Below are 20,856 nucleotides of genomic sequence, written 5' to 3' on the forward strand. Positions count from 1 at the left end.
AAATCATGCTGGCAGTTCAAGGAAGGCTTGTGGCTCTACAATTCTGAAAAAAGCTACAAGATGTCTCTAAGAATAGATGGCTGATTTTTATATTCTGATCGCTAAACTTCATAGATCTGGCTTCATGGAGATTTTCACATTAAATTTTAATAAGAAAGTTAAAGTATAACATAATTATGTTTTAAGGGCTTACTTGCACAGGCATTTTTCATTATTTTTCTTTTAAAAGCAACCTTAGGAGAATAAAGAATAGCTTGCACCCACTAAGAGTTCCAGTTGCTCTCATGCTTTACATAGATTATCATCTCACAGAATTCTCACAACAACTTTATGAAATGAAACTGAGGCATGGTCAGGTTGAATAACTTGTTCAAAGTCACAAGCTGGCCCCGGTCATGAAACAAGTATGTCCTGGGGATGTAATGTACAACACAGTAACTATAGTTAATAATACTATACTGTATATTTGAAAGTTGCTAAGGGAGTAGATTTTAAAAGTTCTCACTACAAGAAAGAAAAAAAAATTTGTAACTGTGTGTAGTGATGAATAGTAACTAGACTTATTGTGGTGATTATTTCACAATACATATGAATATCAAATTATTATGTTATACACCTGAAACTAATATAATGTTACATATCAATTATATCTTTAAAAAAAAAGTCACAAAGCTAGGAAGCCAGGTAATCTGGTTTAAGAGTCTGGCTTCTTAGTCACTATGATATCATCTCTTGATTCGAACACAAGAGAGACAAAAGACATCAAGAATAAGTCAACTTGCCACAAACAGATGCTTTCCAAAATTGTCATTTAGAATTAAATTCCTCAGCCACACTCTTAATTTCTCTGTGCAAAATCATGTAGACCCAAAGGACTTCGAGTTTGAACATGATTCACTAGACTGTAAATTCTGCATTTAAAAACTCAATAAGGAAAAATTATACTAGATAAGGTGGAATAATTTAAGAATAATTCTGAATGTATTGAAAACACATAAATGACAATATGCTGATTGTAGTTGTTCAAATGTAAACACCAAGTGGTCAGAATCGTTCGTATTTCCAGAACACACCCAATGCTTATATTTTCTATACTTTATTTCCTTCTCCACCAAATGCAAACCAAGATGAAAGTAACTGGTCTGAAGCAATAAAATCCTTTGTCAATAGCGCATTTGAGACTTTCTGTTCATTGCTTCAGGCTTAAAAAAAAGTCCTTTACATTTTAGACCTTTAAAATATCAGCCCTATGAAGTGAAAAGGGCTCCAGGCTTACACAATTACTCATTATACTTTATATTAAATGGATCAATTTTCTTTCAAATAAACCAGAAGTTATGCATTTTTACCTACAAACATGTTATCAATAGAAGGCCACGGGCCCCAAATTGCTTAGTTTTCATACTGTGGTTTAATTTACCTATATAATGACTTTTTGTTTGTGTTCTTGAAAAATCTGCACACATGCACAGCAATCTTAAAAAACTCATTCAATAATTGCTTTTTCTTGCCTTTGAAAACATTTGGTTTTGATTTTACAGCACTGCTCTCTACCATATCCGTGCACTGACTACAATTGGAAATTTTACGGCATTAGTGATTTCAGCACATTTCTTCCAAACATGTTTAACCTTACCCTAGTACAAGTCCACTTCTTCACACAGCACATGTTTCACATGCTAACCTTTCCTAGAGACAACTGTTCACACTTAAGAAATGGAATCACTATCCTGAGGACATAAAGCACCATGGGGGGAAAGCCCTAACTCTTTTGAGTAAATATCACTCAGACAGTGGTTTCTCCTAAATATCACACAATGACTGAGGCTATTTCTGCTTCCTGCTGTCTATGCTACGATGTTGTGTAGCTATGGGCACCATGTGGGAAACAAAAGTTTCATGTATAACATGAAACCCAGACAATGGTTGTAATATTATGACAAAAATCTAATAAAGCAGGAAAACTGGAGAAGTAAAGGAAATTAAAAATGACCTATAAATCTTACAGCTATATTTTTCTAGCTAATTCCCTTCATGATGCATCTGAGTTCAAGGTACATATTCTAAGTTTAAATTTGAATAAAGGACCTGCACATTCTTTTCTCTGAAAAGTCAACTACACATGCATTGGAAGAATTTTCCAAAGGACCACTCTTTTACTATAATATGTTCCTCTGTATACCAGTAATTGTCTTTCATCTGCCTGATCTAATCTTTAGACCATGCTACAACATAATTGTACATGCCATCCACTTCTCCAACTCCTGGATGACAGCAGGCAGTCATTTCTTAATGACTCACTGACCAGGTGACGGTTTTCCTCAAGGCCCTACTGCTGCATCAGCTGCTTAGGTTAGGCCTGCAGCACTACCCATGGCACTGTTGTATTGGGTTGGCCAGAAAGTTTGTTTGGGTTTTTCTATATGATGGTATGGCTAAACCTGAATGAACTTTTAAACTAACCCAATATAAAAGAGCACATCATCATCTCAACAGGTCACATATCAAACAGTACAGATATGAAGGATTCATTCTCCTTCTATAAAATGACAGATAACAGGAGCAGGGTGAATGGATTGCGTTTGTGGGTAAACTGCAGATCTAAGTGAGTGGGCAGGCTGCCTAGCACCCTGATCCAGGCTGTTCCTGACCTGCTAAAGTTTTCAAGAGGTATATGGACCTTGATGGTTCAAGTGGTAAAGAATCCTCCTTGCAGTGCAGGAGACCCGGATTTGATCCCTGGGTCGGAAAGATCCCTAGGGGAGAACATGGCAACCCACTCCAGTATTCTTGCCTGGAAAATCCCATGGACAGAGGAGGCTGGTGGGCTACAGAGAATGGGGTTGCAGAGAGTCGGACATGACTAAGCACACACGCATACATGGCAAGCCCCTCAAATTTACTCATAGATTCTCAATCACCTTATTATTGGGTTACTCTGGAAAAAGATCAGCAATAACTATTAAAACAAATAAATGAAGTTCTTACTGGGCAAACTTATGCTCATGTGACATGGGGGACCTGTTTTAAATGGACCATTTGTATTACAATAAGACCCTCTGTAGTAAACTTTCCTCTCTTAGTTTACAAAGATTTTTTTCTTTTGACCTTTGCTGCCTTTCTGGAAACCCTCTCTTCTTTCTCCCCTTCCTTTCTGAGCAGACAGCTAGGCTGTAGAGAGTATGAGTACCTTGGACCTCAGGCCTCTTTTCCTGACCAACTACCCAGTCCTTAACCCCTGATAGCCTGGCTTTTGCTCTGGTGAGTCTTCTGAAACTGCCAATATCAACTAACTGTCTTGGTTTTCATCTTCTTTTACCTAAGCTATATTTAACACTTTAGCTATTGCTTGCTTCCTAAAAAAAAATCTCTTCCTCCTATGTTTCTTCCCTTGTTTCCTTTAATATATTTTCCTTATCCCTCTTCTCTTTTAAGGGTAAGCATTTCTAAATGTTATTAATCCTAACTTTTCTAGTGGCATCAACTATCAATTTAGTGGAATATTTGAAGCTTATGGAATTTCACAGAAGAAAACAGTATCGAACTCTTTCTTGTGAAGTAATAAACTCATTCAACAGTTAGCATTACATAGTAATTAAAGATGCAGGTTTTCTGGTAATAAAATCATAGCAGATAACCACTGTCTGAGTGATATATAAAATCATAGCAGATATCATAGAGGATATGAGTAACTATCCTCAAGGAAGTTAGAGCCTAATTCAGAAAATCAGACAGGTACACAAATACCTACAGAATTAGGTCAACAGAGGTATATTTTTACAGGGATACAGATTAAAAAATTTTGTGAATTCTATGAAGGAAAAGATTACTTCAGCTAGGGTGGGAAAGGGGAATCAGAAAAGGCTAATTTTAGGAAGAAGTTGTATTTACATGTGCATCTATTGAAAAGAAGAAATTAAGACTTTTAAAAATACAAATCTTTTAACAGAGAAAAATACATATGACTCTTTCAAAATATAAAACTTTTGGTCATTTAAGAAGACCCTATTATTTCTAGAAAAATGGAAATTCATTTTCTTCATGTGTCATATTTACTTGTATAACCTCTTTCCTTCATCTTTTTTCCATAATTTTTTTTGTTGCAAAATTGGGTAAAAAAATGTAGTATATGCATACCATGGAATATCGTTCAGTCTTAAAAAGGAAGGAAATTCTGACGCATGCTACAACATGGATGACACTTGAGGACAACATGCTAAGTGAAATCAGAGAGTCACAAAAGGACAAATGCTGTGCTTTTCCACTCATATGAGATGTTAGAGTAACGGAATTCATAGAGACAGGAGAATGGTGGTTGCTAGAAGCTGGGGAGAGGAAGAAATGAGCAGGTACCATTTAATAAGTACAGAGGTTCAGTTTTGCAGGTTGAAAAAAGTTCTGGAGACGGATGGTGGTGATGTTTGTACAATAATGTGAATGTACTTAGTGCCCCAGAAGTGTACACTTTAAAATGGTTAAGATGGTAAATTTTATGCTATGTCTATTTTATTACAATTTAAAAATTAATATTTTTAAATATAAAAGAAATTTACTAATTAAAATTTATGTAGCAATCTTACTCCAAAGAGAGAATAACTCTCCTGAGGAAGGCTTCAGAGCTATCAGCATCTGAGCTTCCTTAGCAAATGAATTTCAAATATCATGAAGAATTTCTTAATAATCTCATATCTGGAATCACCATGCACAAGGACATCTGATGAGACAATGCTTTTTTTCGGAAACACTTGTCCATTTAAAACTTTGATTTTCTATTAAAAAAAAAACTTAAAAATTTCCACATAAAAGAGTACTTCCATCTTAACATGATAACAAAATTTTTATAAAGAGACACAGACAAGTCATCTGAAATAAACTGCTGTGAGTTCAAGTCATGGCAGTTGACTGGATGGTTTCTCTCTCATCAATAAGTAGGACATTGAGAAGCCAAGCCTTACAGGAAAGAATTCAAAATAATCATGAAAATATAAATGATCAAAGTGAAAGTGAATGTTGCTCAGTCGTGTCAAACTCTTTGTGATCCCATGGTGTACAGTCCATGGAATTCTCCAGGCCAGAATACTGGAGTGGGTAGCCTTTCCCTTCTCCAGGGGATCTTCCCAACCCAGGGATCAAACCCAGGTCTCCCACATTGCAGAGAGATTCTTTACCAGCTGAACCACAGGAAGCCCATAAGTGATCAAACCCAACTAGAATTTAAAGGCTAAAAGACTCCCTTGGGATTAAAACCACTTTTTGGAGTTCAGGATTCCTCAAGCAGCCAAATCCGAGGAAATATAATTTTCCTTCACAAAAATACAAATGAGGAAGGCAAAAACAGCAGCAAAACTTAAAGAAAATACTAAACTGGGAAAAGCACATACTTATTTCATAAGATGATCCAGACTACTTTACCTTTTTGGTAACTTGAAAGGTCTGGATGGTCTGGAAAAAAGCAAAGGAAAAACAATCAGAAACAAGGCATCATAATATAAACAAATGCTTTATACATTTAACATTTCACTTATTATCTCTCCTTATGAACGAATCCTTGAAGAGTTAAAAAAGACATTTCTATTTGAGAGATTTTGGATTTAATAATGAATGTTGACCACCTTGTTATGCCAGTAGGTGGCATATTCTCAGATGTTCATCACAACCTCCTAGGGTATTCATAGTCATACCAGACATTCTCCAAACCTATAGCTACAGATTCCCTCATCTCTCTCACAACAGGAAGCCACATACCTGTCTCCAATCCAAGCTGCTTCTTACTTATCAAGGATCTCCCAACATATTTTTTCTTTTAGTTTGGACATCAATACCTTCTTCAGCTAGAAATATCATATCACCTCTGTAGTTACAAAATTCACTGCTCATGTTTCACCATTCTGGAAGACAATGGTTCTTCCCCTGTGGGATGAAGACCCCCGGGAGTTCCTCATATCCTTCACAGGGTTTTTGAGGGCCTCCCTTTTCCAACCCCATATCTCTTTAAGGCTGGGTTTCCTCCATAATATATATTTCAACCAAAGAGCAGACTGCAATAGACTGACTGCAGAAGCAAGTATGAGAAGCCTGCTGTCTCCTATTAAACCACACATCAAAGAGACTTACAAAAATGTGAAACAGTGCTAATCACCTCACTAAAGTTTTTTTTCATTTTGGAAATTATTTTTCATAACTTATATTAACATGTAAAGGGCTTACAGTCATTATTTTAAAAGAAATAAATTAAAAAATTTAAATTTCTCAGTTTCAATTCCAATGTGGTACATATCAGATATAACATATAAAATATTAATACCTCTGGATCCGTAATAATTTTGAAAGTGTAAAAAGGCTGTGAGATCAAAAGGTTTGATAACCATTACAATAATACTGAGAGGATACTTAAATATTTGCTTAGTAAATGAGTAATTTCCTACAGTGGTGTACTCTCTCCTAATCTGAAATCTGCCACCAGGCTGTCCCATACTTTGAGGAAACAAAACAAAATGAAACATCTATTTTTGGTTTTTCTACTTCAGTCTATTACTCTTCCAGTAGTTAGACCTCTGTTAGGAAAAGACCCTGATGCTGGGAGGGATTGGGGGCAGGAGGAGAAGGGGATGACAGAGGATGAGATGGCTGGATGGCATCACCAACTCGATGGACATGAGTTTGAGTAAACTCCGGGAGTTGGTGATGGACAGGGAGGCCTGGCATGCTGCGATTCACGGGGTCGCAGAGTCGGACACGACTGAGCGACTGAACTGAAATCTAAAGTTTCCTTTCTTATTTTTCCCTCTCTATTTATATGTCTCACTAATATATATGTGTTCATTCTGAAAAAAATATTTATTTAACTCCTGGTATTGCCATGAATGAGACCAACAGGGTCTCAAACTTCATGGAACTCACATTCCAGAATGTACTTGGTATCAATCTGCTTACAGAAAAGATGCATATGTTCTAAACTTCATGTTTTTTGTACATGTCCTCATTGATGACTTTAAGCCCCTTAAAAATATTATACTCAAGGAGATGAAAGAACCCCAGAGATTGCAAGCACTAGAAACAGTCTTAGAGAAGACATATCCCAATTTCCATCCCAGTCCTATTTTTAGAGATGAGCCTCTGTTTGCCTTTGGTCATTCAGGGTCTTAAGAACAGAGCTGCAGAGAGAATTCATGTTTCCTGATCTCCAATTTGCTGTTCTTAGCCTTGTGTGTGTCAATCTGTAATACCAAGGGGGAAAAATGACATAGGGATAAAGTCATATATGAAAATATATGAAAATAAGTAGTCTGTCATATATGACAGACTGTCATATATGAAAATAAGTAGTATTTCTTTGGGGAGATATGGAATTTAGAGTTTCCAGTAAGAAGAGCATAAGAGACCTTGTTGCTTCACAAATAAATATGAGACCAAATATTTGTGAATATTCTTTAGCATTACTAAAGAAATCAACCCTAAAATATATTCTTTTTTAATATATATACAATAAAGAGAATTCCCTTTAAAAGCTAAAAACTGACATTAAAAGCATACACAGGGACCTATCTTATTTGTGCTCACATCTCCATAATCTAGTATAATGCAGGGTCCCTGGTAGATGTCAGATCAGAGTTTTCTGGATTAATGAATTAGTTAATTAATGAATCTTTTATTAATGAAAATTAATGAATCTTTCATTACTTTTCTCAGGTTCAACAGATGTGAAATCAGTAGTCAATGGACAGCAAAAAAATGAAGACATAAATATCAACACAAGTAAATTTAGCTCTATTTTCTATTTGTTTATCTACCTGTTAAACATACACATAGACACAAACGCACCCTCTGTAACTTCAACACATTCATAAGCTCCTTCACCACTTTACTACATTTTGCAAGTTTTCACTTGTGTCTCTGAATCTTATAATAGAGGCCCTTTTATTCGATGCTGCAAGAATCATTAATTTGGTGGCTAATCAGAAAGGTTAAAGTAAAAACTTCTTTAAAGGTGCCATAGACATTCCTTACATATCTAATTGTAACTTATGCTCAGTCATCTCTGACTCTTTGTGACCCCATGAACTGTAGCCCCTCAGGCTTCTCTGACCATGGAATTCCCCAGGTAAGAACACTGGAGTGGGTTGCCATTTCCTTCTCCAGGGTATCTTCCCGACCCAGGGATCAAACCCAGGTCTCCTGCACTGCAGCCAGATTCTTTACTGTCTGAGCCACCAGGGAAACCCAAATGCATACACAGGTACCAAGGGAAATCTACCAAGGGAAAAACCCCTCAGTCTTCTCAAATATAATTATATATTGACATTTAAAAAAATATGTTTTACTGAGATATAGTTCACATTTGTTGCTGTTCAGTTGCTAAGTCATGCTGATGCCTTGCAACCCCATGGACAGCAGCACATCAGGCTCCTCTGTCCTCTACTATCTCCTGGAGTTTGCTCAACTCATGTCTGCTGGGTCAGTGATGCTATCTAACCGTCTCATCCTCTGCTGTCCTCTTCTCCTTTTGCCTTCAATCTTTCCCAGCATCAAAGTCTTTTCCAAAGAATTGGCTCTTCCCATCAAGTGGCCAAATTATTGGAGCTTCAGGTTCAGCATCAGGCTTTCCAATGAATATTCAGGGTTGATTTCCTGTAGGATTGACTGACTTGATCTCCTAGGTGTCCAAGGGATTCTCAAGAGTCTTCTCTAGCACCACAATTTGAAAGCATCAATTCTTTGGCGCTCAGCCTTCTTTATGGTCCAACTCTCACATACATGACTACTGAAAAAACCATAGCTTTGACTATATAGACCTTTGTAGGCAAAGTGATGTCTCTGCTTTTTAATACACTCTCTAGGTCTGTTACAGTTTTCCTTCCAAGGATAATTATTCCGTTTAAAGTGTACAAGTTAATGGGTCTTAGTCCTTCCACAGAATTGTGTGACCATCACCACAACCACACACTGCTTTTTAAAGAACATGCTACCTGAACACCAATGATGAAGCTATCAATGAGCTTTGCAAGAAAATTTATTTTTACAGAGACGGAGACTAAGACAATGACCAAAGAAGCCAGTCACTTAACCTGTACACAAAACCTTAATTTGTCACTCTCATTTTTCAAGTTATACATTCTCAAAACTATACCTTGAATTTCCACAAGAAATTAACAGATTTTGCTGTCTTTAGACTGAAGGTGATCCCCAGAGCCACAGCTCTGGGCTGGATTATACCCAGCAGTTGCAAAAAGAAAAGATATTTTATTATATACATTTTGGGTTGTTACAAATATAAATATTTTTTTCCCTCCTATTCACCCCCATTAACTTTTTTTTTAAACTGAGAAATTCATGGATCTACAACTAATTTATTCCCAAGGGACAGAAACAACTATATATTCATCACATTCTTTCTGCTTGAGTAAAAAATAAAAACTTCATTTTATGTTAAAGTTGAGACAATAAGTAGAGATTGTTGACATCAGTTGAGAAAGAAAAATTGAGGTTACCGCAAAGATACCTCCTGGGAAAACATTAGATCCCTTTGAAGTTTTTATACTAATGGACATGACAAACAGATGTTTGAAACACCAAAACCACAACTGCAGGTAAAACATGAAACTTGTTTGATTTACGGTTTAAGGTGTTGCCATCTTGAATTCTGCCCTACAGTCTCTTACCAGAACATAGCTGTTTAAGGAGGCAGGGAGGGAATCCACCACATACTTTCATGGTCAAAAACAGTCTTTCTTCATTTGTACCATCTTTCTGATTTGCTACTTTTAATAGCTATCTAATAAAATCTGCAGAATAAATTTTTTCCTCCTAACCTCAGTCTTGTGTTGCTAAATAACAACTGGTAAAAACAAAAAGACAGAAACAATGTTTTTCCAAGGTTCACTCACCTTTTAATAGCATCTGGTCAAAACACATGCCAAAAAAACAAATAAAAAATAATAATCTTAGGTGGAAACATCTGCTTGTTCTTTGGTTAGGGTTGCAGACATTTTCTTTTCTGCTGAGAAAAAGCCCCAAGGTGGATGACATTTGCAGGCTCCACAACGCAACTCCTACAGGCTGTAGTGTAAATAAGCTTGGGTTGTGCACAATCCCCAGATGACTAGCTGGAGTGTCATTCTCTCTCCCACTCAAGAAAACATTTCTGTATGTGACTGGGTAACAGTGACATGATTGTAGAGCTAAATTCAACTCTTCTTTCAAAAAAAAAAAAAAAGAAATAAAGCACTTGCAAACTCAGTACTCTAAGTAATTAATTGCCTCTGGCACTTCACATTTGAGAACTGTATAATAGCAGTTGAGAACCTTGGCTCCAGCTCAGATGACCAGTGAACTGTGGTATGTGCACATATATTGGTTAAGGGACCAACTAACCAGAGTGTAAAGTTCTCAGAAGAAGGGAGGGTGGGGGGTACAAAGAAGGGTAATCAGGACGATGGGCGTTGGGAGAAATGCAGAAAAAAGGAAGATCTTTTAAAAAGGTCATAAAAAAAGTATGGGAGGGAAAAAGCTAACAGGAAACAGGAAGGAATGTAGAAAAGCTACAAATGGTCTATTTCTAGGTTTCCCTCACCTTTCCTCTTTCTTATGGTAATTTTTGGGAAAAGAATGGCAGATTGTAAGGTGAGGGTAATGGGGCTGCTAAAACATGAAAACATTCCACCCATCTAGAGAGCTCAATTGTTGAGGTAACTGCAAAATTAATGTAACAAGTTAGAAAGGGACAGTATCAAGTTTCATAAATTCCAAATAGCTCTTCCTAGCATTCAGGAAAACCAAAGCTATGGAAAAAAAGAGTTCTGTATATTTCTGAACAACTAAAATGCTGTGAAGGAAATACATTTTCCACTTCATGGTAGTAACCAAATTTAAACAAGAAAATGCTTAAAGTAGCATATTTTAGTCTCAGTAGTCCCACATTTTAGTCCCACAGGATTGTGCCACATTGTCTTTTTGTAAAAGGGGTATTCTGCAATTAATAACTTCAGTTCAATGCTGGCATGTTACAAAGAAAGTATCTGAAAATAAAGAATCCACACTTTCATAAGCATTCTTTAAAAGATTTCCAACAAAAACAAAACCAATCTTTATCACTAAGTATTTCCATGAATCATCAGTGGCATGCTTGGGGTCTAATGTGAAGATGAAACAGATACCCTGTAGACAAGCTAAGCTTGGCCTCTAATTCATCTTCATGCACCAGAGCTAAATGTTTATGGTCTGTGTCAAGTGATTTGAAAGATAACAATAACCACAACTACTTGCGTAATGCATGTCCTGACTGCTCAAGAGATGTTGACTCAAAAGTACTGGTCACTTTGACATCTCAAACTACTGTAACTGACCAGAGTCCCACTACCATCAAAAATATAAACTAGGAGAGGGACTTCCCTGGCAGTCCAGTGGTTAAGACTCTGCTCCCTAAGCAGGGAGTTCGAGTTTGATCCCTCCTCAGGGAGCTAAAATCCCACCATGCCTGGGGGGGCCAAAAAACCAAAACATAAAAGCAATATTGTAACCAATTCAATAAAAACGTTAAAAATGGTCTACATCAAAAAAATCTTTAGAAAATAAACTAGGAGAGCAAGGAAAAGGTTGGGTGTGGACTAATATTTAGAGAGCATGTAACAAATACACATCTCTTTATAAATGTTAAAAAAGAAATTGAGCAGAAATTAAATATTTGAGTATGAGGCAACTGTCTTTAAGAAAACAGATGAACTTAGTAATCAAAAAATGTGAGTTAAAACTGATAAATAACTAGGTCCTACTGGATAGCACAGGGGACATATATTCAATGTCTTATCACAATAAACTGTGGAAAATTCTTAAAGAGATGGAAATACCAGACCATCTGACCTGTTTCTTGAGAAACCTGTATGCAGGTCAGGAAGCAACAGTTAGAACTGGACATGGAACAACAGACTGGTTCCAAAGAGGAAAAAGAGTACGTCAAGGCTGTATATTGTCACCCTGCTTATTTAACTTACATGCGGAGTACATCATGGGAAACTCTGGGCTGGAGGAAGCACACGCTGGAATCAAGATTGCCAGGAGAACTATCAATAACCTCAGATATGCAGACGACACCACCCTTATGGCAGACAGTGAAGAGGAACTAAAAAGCCTCTTGATGAAAGTGAAAAAGGAGAGTGAAAAAGTTGGCTTAAAGCTCAACATTCAGAAAACTAAGATCATGGCATCTGGTCCCATCACTTCATGCCAAATAGATGGGAAACAGTGGAAACAGTGTCAGACTTTATTTTGGGGGGCTCCAAAATCACTGCAGATGGTAATTGCAGCCATGAAATTAAAAGACACTTACTCCTTGGAAGGAAAGTTATGACCAACCTAGATAGCATATTAAAAAGCAGAGACATTACTTTGCCAACAAAGTAATGGCTGTGGTTTTTCCGGTAAGTCATGTATGGATGTGAGAGTTGGACTGTGAAGAAAGTTGAGTGCCAAAGAATTGGTGCTTTTCAACTGTGGTGTTGGAGAAGACTCTTGAGAGTCCCTTGGACTGCAAGGAGATCCACCCAGTCCATCCTAAAGGAGATCAGTCCTGGGTGTTCATTGGAAGGACTGAAGCTGAAGCTGAAACTCCAGTACTTTGGCCACCTCATGCGACGAGTTGACTCATTGGAAAAGACCCTGATGCTGGGAGGGATTGGGGGCAGGAGGAGAAGGGGACGACAGAGGATGAGATGGCTGGATGGCATCACCAACTCTATGGACATGAGTTTGAGTAAACTCTGGGAGGTGGTGATGGACAAGGAGGCCTGATGTGCTGCGATTCATGGGGTCACAAAGAGTCAGACACAACTGAGTGACTGAAGTGAACTGAACTGAACTGAAGGAAGTAATGCAGAAGACTAATGAGGACCAAAGTGTAATGCCCTTTTGTTCATAAGCATAGTGAACCTTTATGATTTACTTTACAAGATTCAAATGGCACTTGCTACTAGCTGAATATAATAAAAATAAATAGTATCATACCCACAAGCCTAATTAAAACAAGAAAATTGCTGGAACTGTAGGAAACTCTAAAAGTGTTCCTTCTAATCTTTGTTTTCATATAACAAAGGAGAAAAAGGTACAAGGTTACAGAGAAAGTCAATGAAGAGCCAGGTCTAGAATGTGAATTTTCTGCCTTGATCCTATACTTTTGGCCACAACCTGGAAAAGAGTACACTGATGGAGGTTATGAGATACTACTTGTGAACCAGAAATGGAAAGGAGGGCAGAACAAGATCTTATTTAAGAGCAAATGGTATATGTTCATAAGCGTGCATCTCACTGAGGTGTGGTTTACAGTAAGGAAAAAAGTGACAGCAATGTAAAGGCCCATTTATTAATAGAAGGATGCTTATTAACGGTAGTACATCTATACTGTGGAACACTGCACAGAACAAATTCTCAGAGGTACACTTACACAGATGTATACTGATACAGAAAGGGCGCCAAGACAAAGTGAGAAAGTTCAATATAATTTCATGTGGCATTTTTGAGAAAAACTATATAAAATATGTAAATGTACATTAAAAATTCAGAAGGGAAGATGGCAAATCAATAGCCTTGTTTACCATGAGAGAAGGAATCCAGAGTGAGTTTTACTTTATATTTTTGAATCCTTCATGAGAATGTATTCATATATTCGTTGTACAGTTACAAAGAAGTGGAAAAGAACTTTACAGAGAGAAATTGCATACTTATTCATTTAGGTACACGTGACTGAAGTATTTTATTTGAAAATTTCTCTCATTGACATAGACTTTAGGAAGAATGAAAACATCCCAGCTAACTATATACTAGATGAAAATAGCTAACACTATACACAGATCACAAATTATCAAAGAACTTAAAACAAAATACATTTAATACAAAATCTACAGTTAATTTTGTTCAATTCAAGTATTAACTGCACAGTTTAAATGACACCATGTAATCTGATCTTCACTGGAATCACCTGGGTAGCTTATTTAAGAAAGAGATTTCCAGTGTCCTCAGGGATCTGGTTCAGTAGGTCTTGGAATAGAGCCTACACAGAGTTTGAACCACTGCTTAGGACAATCTGCCAGGAAAATGTGACTTCCAGACAAGAAGCAATTAGAGAATAGTACAAGAAAATAATAAAAACTTAAAGGTATAGTACAAAATATTGAGTAGGGGAGATAATATTGGAACAGAGTACTCCACAAAGAATAGCAACTGAACTCGACATAAGTAGAATTTGAACTAGGTCTTCAAGGATAGTTAAGATTTCAGACAGATAAATAGGAGGCACAGTTTCCTTGGAAACAAACAGTACTAAGTCCTGCGCCAGACCCCTTCCCACAGCAGCGTGAGCAATGGCAACTGGACTTAATGAGGGAACAGTACAGAGCTAGTGTAGTGTTCTAGGTGTACAGTGTAGAGCGGAAAAGAAACGACGAAGAGTTTAATCTTCCTTTAATGATTCAGAAAGCCTCTAAGAACCTCATACATACATATGTGAATCAAAATGTGAGTATCTGTTGTCATAAATATATTATTACATAATATATAATAAGATTGGGATTGACATATACACACTACTATATAGAAAATGGATAGCTAATAAGAATCTACTATATAGCACAGGGAATTCTACTTAATGCTCTAATGACCTAAATGGGAACAGAATCTAAAAAAGAGTGGATATTATGGGCTGCCCTGGTGGCTCAGACAGTAAAGAATCCGCCTGCAATGCGGGAGACCTGTGTTCAATCTCGGCTGGGAAGATGCCCTGGAGAAGGGCATGGCAACCCACTCCAGAATTCTTGCCTGGAGAATCCCCACAGACAGGGGAGCCTGGTGGGCTACAGGCCATGGGGTTGCAAAGAGTCGGACACAACTGAGTGACTAAGCACGCATGCACGCACACACACATATATATGTATAACTGGTTCACTTTTCTGTACAGCAGAAACCAACACAACATTGTAAATCAACTATACTTCAATAAAATTAATTAAAAATAAATAAAAATTGAAAAAATAAAATAAATGATTATATAATTGTTATTAATTACATATTTATTATCTATCATGTTATTAATATAAAATATATAGATATGGTTAATATGTAATTATATAATCAATAATATTAAAATGTATACATTTTACATGAAAAAAACTCTGGTGAGCTTTTGGATACATTTATATATTCTATGTATAACACACTTTCATACTCTCAGTTATTTAGAACCCAGTTCTTCTGCACTGCAGGTGGTTTCTTTCCCATCTGAGCCACCAGGGAAGCCCATTAATATTTAATCAATATACATAATGATGAACTTTAAGTACAATTAGAAATGCCTAAAACTTCACTTATCTCTACATAAGGAATTAAAAATTGCTGCAGTACCTACTGAAATGAAGCTAGAGATAATTTGAATTACAGCACAAAGGGGTTGTCCAAAAGGTTAGTCTAGAAGTTGAGGGCATAGTTCTTTAAGTATATTTGAGAAGTTTATATTAAACCTGATTCAACAAATACACTTCATTACTTTCATTAAGGTAAGATACACAAACATTTCACCACTTTCAAAATTTTATGGATCTTGGCTTCTCTGGTAGCTCAGATGGTAAAGAATTCACCTGCAATGCAGGAGACCTTTGTTTGATCCCTGAGTGGGAAGATCCCCTGGAGAAGGGAATGGCTACCCACTCCAGTATTCTGGCATGGAGAATTCCATGGACAGAGGAGCCTGGCACGCTACAGTCCATGGGGTTGCAAAGAGTCAAACACAACTGAGTGACTTTCACATTCACTATCTGTAAAAAAGTAAAAATGTTTGGCATTTTAATTACAAAGTATACAAATAAGAGTTTGTATGTTAATTAAAACCTCAGTGAGGTCTATTTGCATTCCTGAAAATAAGTTATCTATTAATATTTTATTACTAGGACAAGACCTTCATCAATTAGACTGGAGATCAAAAGTATAAACATAACCATAATCCACAAACTTGCCAATTATTTTCTCCAATACTGCTGGTTTTCAATTTTTAGTATAACACATCTGCATTTTGTTCAATGTAAGAACTAAATATCTTACAATGAGCAAAATGTATTCAAACTCCACGTTAGAAGATTATTAATCTTTCTTAAATTCATTTCCCACATATTCTGGATTATTTTGGCCCCCACAAAATTAATCAAACAAGTTTGAGTTTGGAAGGTTAAAAGTCACACCTGCTATCAAAAACTTTGGGGGGAGGGTGGGGAAGTTTAAAAAAATAATAAAAATCCACTGTATCAAAATGAATTCCAATGGTGTAACCAATACCTTGCAGCTGTTGTGATATCTTCATTTTACTGGCCAGAAGAATAGACTATTCCCTCAACTACTATAGAAATTCTTTAGTTATGCTTTTCAGAACAACATATAGTGAAATTGATTTTTCTTCCTGAACTAAATTCTCTCATATTTATCCTTTAACTTAAAAAGTTACATTTATATAACTCAACAGTCTAGAAGCTTTACTAAAAGAGATCAAAGCAAAACTCTAACACAGTTTTTATAAAAATAATACTGACAGGAAAAGAGTCTTGTTAGCCAAAGTCGAGGTAAAAAAAAAACACACACACACAACTCTGCTTAAAAGAATTAGACTGAGAAGAAACGAGAATTTTTGAAGAAATGAGGAAAACCCCAGGATGACAGGACCTTGTGCCCTCAGGCTGTGCTGAGGGCCTCTTTCCACTCCGGTGTTAGGGTGATCAGGCGCTGTATTCAGTTCATAATGGTTCAGATTCTGTCTGCAACCCCAAAACCTATCATACCAAAGACCATGAAAACAAGTTGAGGAACTTATTCTAAGAATAATGTATTGAGAAGACCACAGCGAAAAGTAAGAAGACCTGTTACTAACTTGGGGGATTAATCTTGAGCTTTAACTTCTCTGGCTTCAATTTCCTCATCTTTGAAAGAGAGTTGGATATAAGTTACTTCTAAGGTCCTTTCCTGCTGTGAAATTCTATTGTACTCTCATGTGGAATTTCAGAGAATCCAAGTTATCACCTAAGTATTTCAATACACTAACATGCCAAAAGTTGGGAAGCCAGGTTACCCTCATGAAAATTCCCATGTTGAAATACTTCATGTGAATAATCAATTTAAAAAACAACACCCCTCCTCATAAGGTAGGTAAGAATGAACTTAGGTTTTAAAATGAATGCTGGCTCCTTACGTGAGTAGCTCGAGAGACTGGCCTTCTAAATAACTAGATAAATGGTTTAAGAAAAAAGGGAGTAGGTAGGAGGATGGGGCAGGGTGCTCTGGGTTAATGAACATGAAGACTGATGAGCTGTGATGCCAATAACACATTTTTGCTAGTATGTGTCAAAGGAAGAAGAAAACACTGTAGGGAATCATGCCAGGTTATCAAAGATGCTGGTGGTTAAGAAGTGGTGAGGAATCACCTAGTTCACCAGCCTAATACATTTTACCAGAAGAACAAACATGACAAAGTGCTCAAGTTAAAAGGGCTATTCTGAGGAGACATATCTTCTGCTTTAATGTTAGTTTTGTTTTCTGATTATAAAACACACACACACTTTTTCAAAAAATTCTGAAAAATGCAGAAAATTATGAAGGGACAAAAATCAGCCATATTCTTACTACACCAATCTAACCTCTGTAATTCTTTTTTATCTATTTCCTTCCAGTATTTTTTTCCTTTGTGCCTAAATATACACCTTAACTATGCACACAGTTAGGATCATACTAGATGCATGAAGTGTTACCACTTTTGATTATGAGTCTTTCCCATATATCAATAATTAAAACCTTCTAAAAACAGGAAAAACATGATTTTAGTAGATGTATAATGTTTCATTCCCCAAATTCATATAACATATGCATATAGCTGTAATCACATTAACATATTATTTTATGTCTGTTTTGCTTATATTAATACGTACCTTTCCTACTTATTTATAAAAGAGTATAAAAGCTCCAAAACATCAAAATTTTCCTAGTTTGTGATATGTTTTTTAACAAGATTTTTGATGTTTGTTCTAAAAATTTCAATGGCTGTATTTTCCTTTGTAATTTGGGTGACTACTTGTACAATTATAGAATTATTCTTAATTCAGATGTCAGTTTTTTCCAATTCCACTTACTGATAATCTAGGCCAGGCCTATTATTTTGTGATGCTTCAATTTTCATTTTCTACATGGTCTCACTTCAAGGGGAAAAGTAGAGTCCAAAAATTCATTTTTATAAAATATATGGCATTTGATATTGTGAGAATAATAAGCTGACCATGGTACACCTGTTCAGCTAGGAGACTGAAATTTCCATGGTCTGGCTGAACCATCCAAATCCATCCTAGTACATGGTTTGGTGCCATCTAGTAACAGTTGTTCTCTTGGGTTTAATTATCAGTGGGGACAAATGTGGATTTGGAGCTTGACTGGTCCAGGACTGTCATAGTGGTAATAGAAATCTCCCAGTTAGTTGGTGCTCATTTTGTTAGCTAGATGTGGGGAAACTGGGCTGAGAGAGAAACACAAATATAGAGATCTTTCACTTCCTGAAAGAGGGTTTGCCTATGATCAGATGATAAGAATTTTTGAGTCTGGCCCTGTTTGAGAATAGGGGTTAGGTGGAAGTCAGGAGCTCACTGAGTTTCTAAGGAGTTTTACTTTATTAAAGTTTTACACATACTAGGGTCCATTTGGTCCAATTATTTCCATAGAATCACAATGTTTTAGTTACTCTGGTTTCAAGATACCCAAGTCCCAGGATGGAATGTATTTAGGAAATCCTAATTTCCTTTGAAGAGCTAATAGATTCATAGTATTATTCTTGCATTGGTAATTTGAAAACAATTTCAGTTAGTGAAAGATCAAAAAAGATTTTTAAATGGGTCCCCAACCAAACACAGGAAACTTAACCCTACGATGACATACACATGCTAAATGATAGTCTAGAACAAAGATTCTAAAGGAAATTTCAGCTCATTTGGAACAACTTCATAACAAGACAATTGCATGAACCTCAAGGGCAGTATTACAGCAAGTTTCCCCTATGCTTTCCTTGGGCACAGGTTATTTCTTACAAAGTAAACTCACATTCAATTTTAAGTCAACTGAGCACAGTAAGTTTTCCCAGAACCTGACTTATGTCATAGGTTGAAGTATTTTGGAGGAAAAGGCTTACGTATGTAGAATCCAAGGGCTCTCTCTTGTCATAAATGTTAAAAACACCCTTTCTTTTCCTTCTTCCTGGCCCCAAATCTGTCTCTTCCACATGGAAAACAAATCTTTTTATAATCTTGGCTTACCTCTATCATGAAATGTTTGGCAGAAGTCTGGGAAAGATGCTTTGTTACCTTCCCTAAGGAAGACTGTCCAAGGACAGCCCTTGATTTTCTCAGCATTATTAAATCATTCATTTTGTTATCTTTTCTCCACCCTAGAAATTCCAGTCCGCTAAGCACTTTTGAGCAGTAAAAAATAAAAATGCAATTTATACTTTCAAATACCAAAATAGGAAGATGGAAGGCTGACAGAAGATACAAATGGGGAAGCAAATAAGGCAAGGTGTGTGCAAGAATGTGATCATGTCAAAAAAGACTCCATTTTTCAGATTCTGAAATAAAAATGCAGCTCATAGATTCAAAATAGATAACCAACAAGGACCTAGTGTATAGCACAGGGAACACTGCTCAATACTCTGTAATAACCTACACAGGAAAAGAATTTTAGAAAGAACAGATACATGTATAACTGAATCACTTTGCTGTATACCTGAAACTAACATAACATGGTTAATACTCCAATATAAAATAAAATTTTAAAAATAAAATAAGTATGTAAAAGTTCAAAAGTGCAGCTTAACTTTACTATCTTCAAATCAAGAGGAAAGAACATACATATTTAAACAGCAAGGTGGCAGCTCAGAGTGGAGCTTGGTTTATTACAAAACTGCTGGGAGGAGGTGAGCATGGTAGCTGTTATTAAGCCTTCCTCCTAACCTCCAACCTCTCTCCCACTGCATAATCAGGAATATAAAATTTAAGAGAATGTTATCTCTGCTTCCAAGTGTATATATGGACTGGCCAAGAATGTGAAAGGATATTTTAAAATTAAAGGGGAGAGATTCTTAAATCCCTTATGTCATTCTTTTAAACCCTTCCTATTTTACCAACTCTATTTTCAATAAGAGACACAGAGTTTAAGTGTTCAGTATGATGGATTTTACATCCATGGAACCACCACTCAGATCAAGACATAGAACACTTCCCAGAAACCCAAAAGGCTCGCATGTGCCCCTTCCAATCAATAATCACAATCAGAAGTAGCCAACATGCAGGCTTGTATCACCACAGATAAGTTTGCCTAAAGTATCACCCTTTTCAAGACAGCCAAAGACAAAAGTTTAAGTAGAACCTTAGATAGCTAAGATTCAGCTTGGCTCAAGTTTGGGGAAACATATAAAAAGGAAGTTCCAATAACATTTTAAATGGGTAACTCCTGGATGAGTCATAAGTCAATTTCTTTTGAAGTTTTAGAAATATCTGTCCCAATGACTTATAAGGTACAGACCTTAGATTACCTATAAATGGCCTTTGATGAGCAACAGAACTTCACTGATCTACAGCAAACTAGTCCTATACTAGTATCTGACGTTATGTTACTTTCGAGTAGATTATTTTTTCAAAACCCCTATTGCTCTGCTTCCTTACATTTTAGCTTCTTCCAAAGTTCAAGATCTTTCCTGAGTCAACAATATCTAGTTACAGTAAATGGCTATGCTTACTTAGGGTGCAAGTGCTTCAACTGAAGGATTATAAAGTACTCATCCTCCGACACTTTGGCAGGATA

At 36.4% G+C, this 20,856-nt stretch overlaps 1 protein-coding gene across 4 annotated transcripts in view; it reads right to left on the reverse strand.

The window, feature by feature from the left end:
- DISP1 (dispatched RND transporter family member 1) overlaps nucleotides 1–20,856 on the reverse strand; it is a 227,001-nt gene that overhangs the window by 16,842 nt on the left and 189,303 nt on the right. For all 4 annotated transcript variants that reach the window (XM_043486229.1, XM_043486227.1, XM_043486228.1 and 1 more), the window contains one exon: nucleotides 5,413–5,442. In XM_043486229.1, the coding sequence (XP_043342164.1) occupies nucleotides 5,413–5,442 (30 nt within the window). The remainder of the gene's footprint in view (nucleotides 1–5,412; nucleotides 5,443–20,856) is intronic.

The sequence above is a fragment of the Cervus canadensis genome, chromosome 13 (assembly GCF_019320065.1).
Source record: "Cervus canadensis isolate Bull #8, Minnesota chromosome 13, ASM1932006v1, whole genome shotgun sequence".
Classification (NCBI taxonomy): Eukaryota; Metazoa; Chordata; class Mammalia; order Artiodactyla; family Cervidae; genus Cervus; species Cervus canadensis.